The sequence below is a fragment of the Scomber scombrus genome, chromosome 14 (genome assembly GCF_963691925.1).
Source record: "Scomber scombrus chromosome 14, fScoSco1.1, whole genome shotgun sequence".
NCBI lineage: Eukaryota > Metazoa > Chordata > Actinopteri > Scombriformes > Scombridae > Scomber > Scomber scombrus.
Window position 1 is genome coordinate 13,939,663 of NC_084983.1, and position 11,741 is coordinate 13,951,403.

Here is an 11,741-nt window from a genome sequence, read left to right on the forward strand (position 1 = left end):
CCGAGGAATGTTTCCAAAATTAGATTAGTTTTGTCCTTCAGTAAAACAGAGAAAATTATACATGCTCTTTTATCCTCCTGCCCCAATAACTATAATGCCTTGTTTACTTGTCTGAATAATTGAACTATTGAGCTGCTCCAAATTGTTCAAAATTGACCAAAACAAAGTGATTCTCACACCAATGTCACACCAAATTCTGTCTTAACTATACTGGCTTCCAGTCTCCTTTATGGCCCATTTTAAAGTGCTTTTGATCACAAGGCTCTGAATGATCTGGCATCAGTTTAACTGTGTCTGTTCCTGCTTTTAAATCTAGTCTTAAAAATGTGCTTTTACAGAATGCCTTTTCCTAACAGCTGATGGACTATGCTTTTGTGGTCATGAGGCGTTGTGTTTTTTTTTATTTTTTTATTTCTTTCACTGAGAGTGTTATATTTTATCTGTTTCTGTACACACACAGACACACACACACACACACACACACACACACACACACACACACACACACACACACACACACACACACACACACACACACACCTTGAAAAGTGCTATATGAGTAAAGTTCTTCTTCTTCCTCTTCTTCCTCTTCTTCTTCTTCTTCTTCTTCTTCTTCTTCTTCTTCTTCTTCTTCTTCTTCTTCTTCTTCTTCTTCTTCTTCTTCTTCTTCTTCTTCTTGTAATTATTATTATTATTGTTACAACCTAAATTAAAATTGCACCTCTGCAAGATCAGCACAGATATAGCAGCCTTAAACAACTGCAACATATGATTTCAGTGGTTCGACAGTCCTACTACCTAATGCTTGCTTTACTGGATGGTTTTGACAGATGTCAGGTCATTGTGATGATAATATCACTTTCATTACAAAGTGGAACTGCCTTGGAGACCTGTCATGGAACAAAGGGGCATGTTATGTAGTCTGTCATACCAGGTATCATTGTCAAATATATCTCCTTTGATTGAGTGTGTTACAGTGAGAATGCATTCCTGTAAACTGTCATGTGGGTTTATTTGGCCACCACTGTCAAAGTCAACCATATCATGGTATCAAAGTGTTATCAATAATTCAATAAAGCTTCAGTAGCCTACAGATGTAGTGTTCTGAAGTCTCCTAAAAATAAAGTTAAATGTTATTACATTGTCTTATGACCATGTCATGAATTGGCATGATGGTAACCATAACTCTGACCCAAATGCAGACGGAGCAGATAGATTAAAGGGACTTTGATTGGCCAAGGTTATGATGGGCACCAACAGATAATCAGCCAAACAACCCACAGCAGCTTTGACATGTAGATAGGGAAGTTATTCCAGTAATCTCAAATACGGTAGTAAACTTAGTTGATGTTATTAAAATGTATTTAAAAATGTATAAAGATATGACGAGGTTTTAAATACTCTCACCAGAGTGCCACAGATAATTTATTTTGCTTTAAGCACTGTGTTGCATTAATTAAAAAAATATATTGAAACCTGAATGCAACTAAACAAATAAACATAAGCGTACAGAGAACATGTTAGTGGTACTAGGGGTCCAGTTTTTTTCCTTTACTCCTTTACTGGTAGTACTAGTTTTGATCACTTGGGGGCAGTAGCGTGCCAACGATGCACGTGTTCTGCTTCACATTTTAAACACGAGGAACAATCGTGCTAGCTGACAGAAAATGGCTGCCTGGGAAATTGGGGATAATTTCTCTCGGCTGTGAGCACAGTTTCTTAATGTTGAGCATGCACTGATGTGTTTAGCAGAGAACCACAATGTTTAAAAAGGCGAAACGAGCCAATTTCCGACGGCGGAATGAGTCCGACGACGACGAGCAGCAGCAGCAGCAGGATGAGGGTCTGCAGCCGCCGCTGGCGCCGACATCGTTCGGGCCTGTCGTGGAAGAAATCCCGTTTATGGAGACGTCCAGCCACAGCGTTAGCGGAGCAGCTGGCAGCACAGATAACCACCAAAGCAACGGCTTTCAGGCTAATGTCAACAGTCTGAAAGCTGTCAAGAAAGAAAAGAAATGCAAAGATACGGTTGTGGTGCCAGGACCCACGAAAGCCAGTTTGCTGAGTTTCGACGATGACGAAGGTAATGTTAACTTGATAAACCAACATTGGGGTCGCTAACTTAGCTGGTTAATAGTAGAATAAGTATGAACACTAGCCTGTTTTTGGTAAATGATACGGAACTCAGTAAGTTTTTCATAGACGATTATAAACTAGATGAGTAATTTACTTGACGGTGAGTCATTCCCATGATCACCAGCTTAACCGGGATGATGAGCACGGTTAGCTTGATTTACCCCTCACTTTCTCGCATGATCTGTTCGTAAACAGAAGGATCCGAGGTGTTCAGAGTGAAGAAATCCAATCACAGCAAGAAGATTGTCAAACAGCTGAAGAAGGAGTACAAGGAAGATTTGGAGAAGTCTGGCGTCGTCAAGCAGGAAATCAGATCAGGTGAGGTGTCCCACTGTCCACTGCAAAACATTACCTTACCTGTCATCTCTGCTGTCATGTTGCCAATAGGAGAATATCTATCGAGCAGACTTTTTGTCACCAAATATGACACAGCACATAGTAAAATTGAGGATATAGAGGATTTAATTGTTTGCTACAATTGTATTTAGAGTGTACCCCATCTGTATAGCAAATTTGTAGCAACTTAAAGGTAAAACGTTATTATGTAGTTGTACCACAAGATGGGAGTACATCTCAGAGGATCATCTTTAAAGTAGGGCTGGGAGATATGGTCTAAATCAAATATCACAATACTTTTGACCAAATAACTCTCGATTTTGCAACAGTATTGTTGGGATAACTATTGGTGCTTTCATAACAACATATTTACAATGTTTTTTTTTTTTTGGATAAATAATAATCAGTAATGTAGATTAATCACTTAAGTGGGTAAAGGCAAATAATAGAGCAGCTAGAACAGTCTGGTAAGTTCAGAAAATTACATCCCTTTACTGTATGGCAGCTTTTGAAACCAGGAAAAGACAACACGTATTCCATATCACATTATAATGCTGTCCAAAATGTAAGAAGATCTAGTCTCATGTCATAGTATTGATATTATATCAATATATTGCAGAGCCCTACATTAAAGTAATACATTATAATTGTTTGCTTTCATCAAAAACACTTTAATTTATTGAATTATGATCTTCAGTGAATATGTGATATATGTATCACAATTAATTATCAATTGTCAGTCATCATTTTTGCTCAAGTTCAAATAAATTTCATATTTATTATCTGACTTGTTTTTCTTTCCAGTGGTGTTCCTTATATCCTGTACTAACTGGTTGAGTAAATGCAACAATGCCCCAAATGCACAGTGTTAACATAGAGGCTTGTTTTAATTACTTAACATGCTGCAGAGTTGCACTGGTCATGCTCAAATCCTTTAAATGCTCAGTGAGCATTATTAAATGAAGTAACAGGCAGAAATCAAATGAGACCCTCTTGTTTTACCTATGGGTACTTCCTCCAGATGTCTGAAATTTGGCCTACATGAATTGAAGTACGGCCATAAGATTCCGGATATAGCAGTGTTATAGGTTTATCTAAATTGAGTAGTTGTTCCAGAGACCTGTATCACAAAATGCAAGATCACTCTTCCTAAGACCTAACCCTTCACCTTTCATTTGTGATAAGCTGAAGGGTTCTATTGTAAACGTACAAGGTTTTTATCCTCTTGACTCAACTTTTTCTACTTCTTTTTTCATAGATGCTCCACCTCAACCTTTGGTTGCCATCAAAGAGGAAGTTACCAGCAGAGCGGGTAGTGAACAGGGTGAGGAAGAAATGGAGGTGGACAGTGCTGATGAGCAGGAGGAAGAGACGAGGAGTCAAGGTGGCCAGGCACATGGTCAAGTCTCCAGGAGCAACAACACTGGAGCCACCTTCAACACACTTTCCTCCCTCAGCTCCCTGAAACCAGGTATTGTGCACTCCAAAAACTAAATGACTATTAAATACAGTACTTTTTCAGTCAGAGAAATGAGCAAGAATGTACAAACCTTTGAGTGATATTGTATGTGGACTAATATCACTGATTCAACCAATCTAACACTCATGACTGTTCTTGTTGATAGCTCTGTCCTTTTCCGAAGTGTTTTATTTGTTTTTGTTTTTTTTATACAACAGGAAATATCAATGTGTTTGGTTTTCTTTTTGATGTGTCCTACTCTAGGGGAGATCCCTGATGCAGCATTCATCCATGCTGCCAGAAAGCGACGACAACTGGCTCGAGAGCAGGGTGGTGAAGCCCCTCTGGTGGAGACAGAAACCCCAAAGAAACGACTGGTACGAGAGGACCAAGATGCCAGCGACGATGAAGATGAGGAAGAGAAGAGGATCCGCTTCAGTGGAGTCAAGAACAAAAGCCAGAGGCAAAAGATAGCTGAGGAGATAGGTACCTGACAAACATGGTTTACTTACTGAACTTCTATAGCCTACTGTTGCCAATCAGTTCTCATTAAGCCATGAACATTCCCATACCTGTACAGGTATCGAGGGGAGTGATGACGAGGCACTGGACACAGGTCAGGATGAAGAGGTGAGCCGTTGGGAGCAGGAGCAGATTCGGAAAGGAATCAGCATACCACAGGTGAGCTGTAACAAAAGTGTTGAATATTTTTGCCTTCCTGTATGACTCCTGAACTTGAATAATGTGTGTTTGCTCCAATTTTCTGATTGTTTTATCCTGTGGTGCTTTTGTTCTGTTATTTTACTAAAAGCTGAGATTTAGTTTGAGACAAATTGTAATTTTTTATGAAATGTAATGACTAAACTAATTGATCAACAGATCAATTCTGTTGAAAGCAGAAGTGCTATTAGTCATAGTAGTAAAATAATATTTCTTGTCTCTAATGACCAGGTCCAAAGCAACCAGCCAGAGGACAACACTGCATACTATCAGAACAGCTATGATAGCCAGCCCTATGGCTCGTCCTACAGCATCCCCTTCACCTACAGTACTGTAGCTCCACAGACTGTCAAGCCAAGTGGCCGAGCAGACAATGGCTCTGTTCACTACGGGGCCTCTATTAGTGACCTAACCCCAGTATCCATTGATCTGGTAAAGAAACGCCTGCAGGATAGGTAGGTAAAGTGGAAGACTGCACTCTAATGTCAGTCTCCAGCTCAGCTTCCTTCTCTGTGTGCTGTGGTCCTGAAGACCCAGCAAAGCTACCTACAGATCTAATGGGCCAGAGAGGGAATGCCTGGGTCAGGACGGGGACTTACATAGTCCTCCTAAACATAACTCCTGTATGACCAGCAGTGCAGTATTTTAGCCCTTTATGACTGTATTACTTTGATGGATGAACGCCAAAGCAAAAATTGTATATTAGCAATTAAGTTTAGACTGCCTTGTTAGTTCACAGCCCCATCCAAGTCATCCTTACTGTCTTTCCCTGTATGCCATGTGTCTGTAGGCTCAGCCAAATGCATGCAGGCTACAATGCAAACGCCAAGCGCTACAAACAGATCGACGAAGACCTAGCTGCTTCGGAGAGCACCATACAGCAGCTGGAGGGCTCATCCAATGACAATGCAGATCAATATAAATTCTTGCAAGAGATGCGAGGGTATGTTGGAGACTTGCTTGAGTGTTTCAGTGAAAAGGTAAGGGAGAATTTATCTGCTGTCCGATTAGCTGTTTTTCTGTTTTGTGTCTATGATCTCTGACCACATAATGAGGATTTAAGGGATAGAATCTAATCAAATGTACATCTAAGGAAGCATTAATTGAGTCTTAGAACAACATTTCTAGTGTTATGATTTTGTTCATTTTATAAGATACTATTATGAATCTTAGCTAACAGTGCCGACAGCACATCTGTTTCACAGGTGTTTCACTGCTGCTTTCATTTTTGTACGAAAAATAATTTAACTTCCAATATCTTGGCACCACAGTTATGCAAATAGTTTTTGCATACAAGAAAATGCTTGTCATTGCTTAAACACTTTTTGTGAGATGAGTTTGAGCTGTAAAACCTATATAGTGACATAGCTTGATCCCTATGCAATGATTGTCATCTTAACAAAAACTATAAGTCCAACATGGTGATACATAATTAAAAGATTTTTTGTAAACCCATAGCTGCTTACGAAATGCATGTCTAAACAGAAGAATTTGAAGCAGCAAAGCAGCAACTACATGGAGCAAGGAAAAAGAGCCGGCCTGCCAACATGTGTTTTCTGAACTACATTAATGGTTGTTTTAACCCTATTAGGAGGTTCACAGTACACAAAACGTAGTGATGGAACGGGACACTAATCAACCATTATGAGCATGACTAAAAGTAAAGCATCAAGGCTGGAACTGTATATTGTCAGTGTTAGGTAAAACTATTTTACTCTAATTTTGTGATTTTAATTCAATATTTTCATAAGGCAGTTATCAATGCCTTTTACCGGTTTATCAATATTATCCAGCTTAAAACATTGGCTGATTTTAAGTCTATAGTGTTGAACATTTTCTTCAAGGAAACATGCCTTTCAGAGGTGACAAGTTTTCACCTGACACTGGTAATATCTTGGTTCCAGTATTTTATTGTCCATCACGCTCCTCTTTTCCCTCCAGCAAGACATCCCTGTGACTCGGAACCCTGCTTTTATTTGTGTCAGAGGTCACAGAAGGCATCATATCTTTCAGGTGCCTGCTGTCCTGGAGCTGGAGGCTGCCATGCACCAGTTACTAAGGCAACGGGCTTCACGACTTGTCCAGAGAAGACAGGATGATATTAGAGATGAATCGTCGGAGTTTGCAAGCCTTTCAAGTCAGTCCATCTTGAAGGTTTTTATGATTTATTTGAACGGCCTCGTTAGTTCTCTGTGGTGTGAGTGTTGGTGTGTCCTGTTTGACATTTGTGTTCCCCACTACACCCTCTTATGTTTCCCTCATGAGCGTGACTAAGGTCGATTGAGGTTTGATTTCGAGTGAATGAGCATGTACGTACACGGGAAAATGTTTTATTGGAGCAGCTGTTTCGGCTACTCTTTTATGGCTGAGTCTGGCAATCAGCTGGGTGCTTGTAACTCAGCTCAGGTGGCAATGAGTCACTAAAAAAGATGACAAAAATGATCTTAGTCCCTTGTCATCTGTCACTTTACATGTACACTGTAACATGTAGGGAGTTGGAGCCAGGTAAGTGACTAGAAAATGAATGATGCCTCAGGATTATTTGTAACAAATATGATGTCTTATTGCTGGGAGTATCTAATATATTAGCAGGTTAACATATTTTGTAAGGTTAAAGATTTTTGCCTACTGTTTGCCTGTCACATCTTATTTATTTTAAGCACTTTGAATTATTAAATTTGAGTACCGTTTGTGTTAAGTGCCCAGGATAAGTATGACGTTATGGGTTGTCTCAGCTTTTCATGACTGGCTCTAATATGGCTCCTGTCTCTTGCAGATAAAGCTGTCATGGCTCCTAATCTAGACTCATTTGGTCGAGACCGTGCAGCGTACCAAGAGCACAGTCGTCAGAGGAGGATAGCAGAAAGAGAGGCACGACGGTATGATGCACACTGAAACATGTTTTTTTAGAATAAATGTATGTCCTGTGCCTGTAGACACCTCAGACCACGAAAATACCAAAAGTTTTTCTGAGCTTTGCTCTTAATTTACTCAAAGAAATATAGTTTTGCAAAGGTTTTCCCTGCTACTTATGCTGTCTTTTCCGTAGTTGGTTAAGTGCTAGGCTGATTACAGTTCGTCACAAATTCTGTCCTTGTTTTTAACTTTCTTTCCTTTGTGTTTGTGGCTGAGTACAGAACTCGACGGCGTCAAGCTAGGGAGCAGAATGGAAAGAGGGCTGAGCATAAAGAAGGCTTATCATCTGATGATGAGGAGACCTCTACTGACATCACCAGCTTCAACATGGAGAGAGGTACATCATCTCATTGCTTCAGAATTACAGTTTGAACCACAATCAGCAGAATTTTCAAACTGTCGATCAAATATGTTTTGACACACTCAAGACATTTCTTTAGCTTATGTCTAACAGAAGCATTTTGTCCCATCCAGATCGTATCATCAGGGAATGTAAGAAAGTATTTGAGGACGTGGTGGAGGACTTTCACTCTCTTGACTGCATCAAATCCCATTTTGAAGTGTGGAGGGGAGAGTATGCAGACTGCTACAGAGATGCTTACATAGGCCTCTGTCTGCCCAAACTCTTTAACCCTTTAGTCCGTCTGCAGCTGATTACATGGAACCCTCTTGAGGTAAGGCGTGTTATGTATTTCTGTTTTCAGTCAAACATTTGCCTTTTAGAAATGAGACGGAAAAAATCTGAAATCTGTTTGTCTTTGGCGCTTGTACAGGTGCAGTGTGCAAACTTTGAGTACATGCTCTGGTTTGAGTCGCTGCTGTTTTACGGCTTTGAGGAGCACAGCATGTTGCAGAGAGGAGATGGGGATATCGGTTTGCTGCCTGCTATTGTGGAGAAGGTCATCATCTCCAAACTGACAGGTATAGTAACCCACACAGCTGCACCTGCAATACTAAGACATTATTGGCATAATAATGCAGGCCTCAAAACAAAATATGTCATGTGTATTTATGTGTTGGTTTGTCAGTATTGGCAGAGCAAGTGTGGGATCCGCTGTCAAGCAGTCAGACAGCCAGGCTAGTGGGCTTCATTCACAGACTAATGAAAGGTTACCCCACGGTGCTGCACGGAGACAACCAATACACACAGGTACTGTACAGTTTCTCTTTCCCTGCCTCCATGCACATAATTTACCTCCTCTTCAAAATAATAGATTACTTTTGCTATTGTGTGTATTATTTTAGAATTGTCATCAAGATTTTTCCCATATCGTTTCCCTCTATCAGGAGCTTCTGAAAACAGTCGTCTTACGGACCAGGCGGACTCTGGATGAAGATGTCTTCCTGCCACTCTACCCCAAAAAGTATGTAACACAATTGTTAAAATTGGAGTGTTGTCCAGTTTTGATTTTTTTCAATCTGTAAAATAGACACTTGATAATTTATTAAAAGTGTGCTTTTGCTTTTGTTCAGTGTGTTGGAGAACAAAAATTGCGGGCCCTACTTATTCTACCAGAGGCAATTCTGGTCCTGTGTCAAGGTATGTATACAAGTGGGACAAATGCTGTGTTTTTAGATTAATTCAACCGTGTAGACACTGATTACACTAGCAGAAAGTTGTAAGTAGGCAATAGTGCTTATGATGGTCTGTTTATGTCCTTGATATAGTTTGTATGGTAACCACTGAGGGTAACATTTACACCTGTAGCAGCTAATAAAACTTGTTTATATGGATACAGTCTAACTGTTGTCATCTCTGTGCATAGCTGCTGGGCAACATCCTGCAGTGGGAAGGTGTCTTATCCACTTCCTGCCTAAGGGACCTGGCTTTAGACAGCACTCTCAATAGATACATCCTCTCTGCGCTGCAGACCACAGATACTAATGAGGAGAATGTTCAGAAGTGCCAGAAGGTAAGAGACACACTTTTTTGCTATTTCATGCTTCATATAGAAACAGACACAAGGATATCCCGTGTAGTTAGGAAGCCTGTTCAGATTAACTGACATGATAAATTAATTGTGTTAGACAATGATCGGGTACAAAGATTAGCTTAAAATTTAGCCGAAGTGAGTTCACCTTGCTGATGTGTCATGGATATTAAGGCCAAAGGTGAAGGTGTTGTCTACTTCTACTTTTGCCTGTCTTTGCAAAATTTAAAAAGGAGTCAATACACACAAGTATCAGTGCATAAACTTAACATCTTAGCATATGACAATCTGCCATTTTTCATGTAGAAGTGGATGATTTCACTTCAATTAGTGTGTGTTTTCCTTTTTTGTGTTGCAGACAAGCATTGTGAACTAAACCTAATTGCAAATTTCCATCTGTGCACATATCATTCATACATATCATTCGTACATAAACTTGAACCCCCCCCTCTCCTGCTCACATGTGACAAGCCAGGTGACTTGAGAGCAAGTCCTGGGAAAAGAAAAGGGGAACCCATGACACACCCATTGTCCTATCTCCACATTACATTAACGTATTTGATTTATTGAAATTAAGGGGGTAGTTAATCACAATTTGACGAGGTGGCACAGATTGCATGAGGGCAAATTTGAATGGATGATACACTGTACACATTTTCAAGTATATGACATTTGAGGAGAGGTCCTTGTATTTTATAAAGAGGCCTCTTACGCCAGGTCAGTGTGATAAGCTGCTTGTCACTTCACTGTGCTTTTATTACAGCTGGCAGCCTTCACTCAACAAACAAATGGGCACAGTTGGTCAACTTTGGTCATTTGTGACTCAATAAACAAGGTGACAGAGAGCTGGTGTTTAACTCTTCATTGTCCTGTCTTGTACCTTTTTTCAGGTGGTCGAGTGTTTGCCGGTGCAGTGGTTCTCTGGGCTGAAGGGCCAGCAGACGTTGCCTCAGCTGGAGCCACTCTGTCGCTACCTCACCCATCTGGCCAGCTTATTGCACCGTAGCACCTTTGGCACGTCTGATATCGAACGACGCACGACCAAGTAAGAAAAACCCTACTTCGCTCATATATGGGTTTATGTCTTAATTGGGGGGAACTTCAATGTATTTGTAACCCCATCTGCTGGAATAGAAAAGAAACTGCACAGTTAGGCCTGTTATATCTAATTACATAATAATAATTTCCTTACTCTAGTGTTCCTGGATGACTCTCTCTTAAACTCTAAATGTTGTGATGATGTGGTGGTGTGTCCATCCTGCTGCTAATATAACTAATTTCTGCCAACAGGGAGCAAGTAAAAGAGGTTGTGAAGATGTTGGGCCACATGAATGCCCTGGACCACATCATCACTGTGGCAGCAGAGCATGGCATTAAAGACATGAAGCCTCTTTTGGAAGCCAAGTCGTAGAAGGAGACATGACATCAGCAACTTTTCATTCAACTTTGTTGTGTTCAGCACATTTGAAGCTATGGGATCACAAGTAGGATTCCTGGAAAGAGTGTGCATTATGTAAAATTCAACAATTGTTACATTGACTCAAAAGAAAAGGTTAAAAAACGACCTAGGTGTAAATATTGTGAATAATGTATAGAACGATGTTCTCACACACCTCATCAGCACAAGACTGATGATGAAATTGGCCTTGTGTTGTCAGCTCCAAAATATTACTGTTATACTACATGCTGGCAATATTTTAATTGCATAATTAATTAGGAATTAACATTTGCTGACATGGATTACTGACATGTGTTTGGAAAACATCTCATCTCTGAATTTGACACCTGTCTGTAAAAAAATGCTTAACCACAACTTTTGTCTCATATCCTCCTCTTTTCTGTTATGTGCCAAAATAATTTTCTCACAGCCCAAAAAAGTAGAAATTGCACACTGGCAAAGACTTTAAACTCATCTCCCAACACAGTTTGTGAGGCACTTGATAATGGTGGTTGTATTTCGATCCCCACTTCATTTTACAGATGTCACCCTTGGACTGCCCTTATGACCGTACCAGAGCTGAGTGCTTTGTATTCCTATTTGTAAGACTTTTGTTTTAGTATTTTAGTTGCCTGTGAATAAAATAGAAATTTGAAAGATGCCCGTCTTGTTGCCACGAGATGATAATCCACAATCAATTTAGGGATAAAAAAAGACCAGAACGTGAGCTTCAGTGGAGCCGCTACTTACTTTTTTTTTTTTTTTTTGTCGTTCAAGCTCTCCAAATGTGCTTACTGTCTGTCTC

The 11,741-nt window shown here is 40.1% G+C and overlaps 1 protein-coding gene across 1 annotated transcript; it reads left to right on the forward strand.

Annotated features, from left to right (window-relative positions):
- The first annotated feature begins 1,666 nt into the window (after nt 1–1,666).
- paxbp1 (PAX3 and PAX7 binding protein 1) lies at nt 1,667–11,596 on the forward strand. Its single transcript, XM_062433905.1, has 18 exons — nt 1,667–2,083; nt 2,332–2,454; nt 3,731–3,943; nt 4,196–4,417; nt 4,512–4,612; nt 4,883–5,106; nt 5,442–5,631; nt 6,665–6,788; nt 7,428–7,530; nt 7,789–7,904; nt 8,042–8,241; nt 8,341–8,488; nt 8,596–8,717; nt 8,855–8,931; nt 9,041–9,107; nt 9,334–9,480; nt 10,389–10,543; nt 10,789–11,596. Exons 1-18 carry the CDS (start codon nt 1,762–1,764, stop codon nt 10,907–10,909), a joined length of 2,775 nt encoding a protein of 924 aa, XP_062289889.1. The 5' UTR covers nt 1,667–1,761; the 3' UTR covers nt 10,910–11,596.
- The last annotated feature ends 145 nt before the right edge of the window (nt 11,597–11,741 follow it).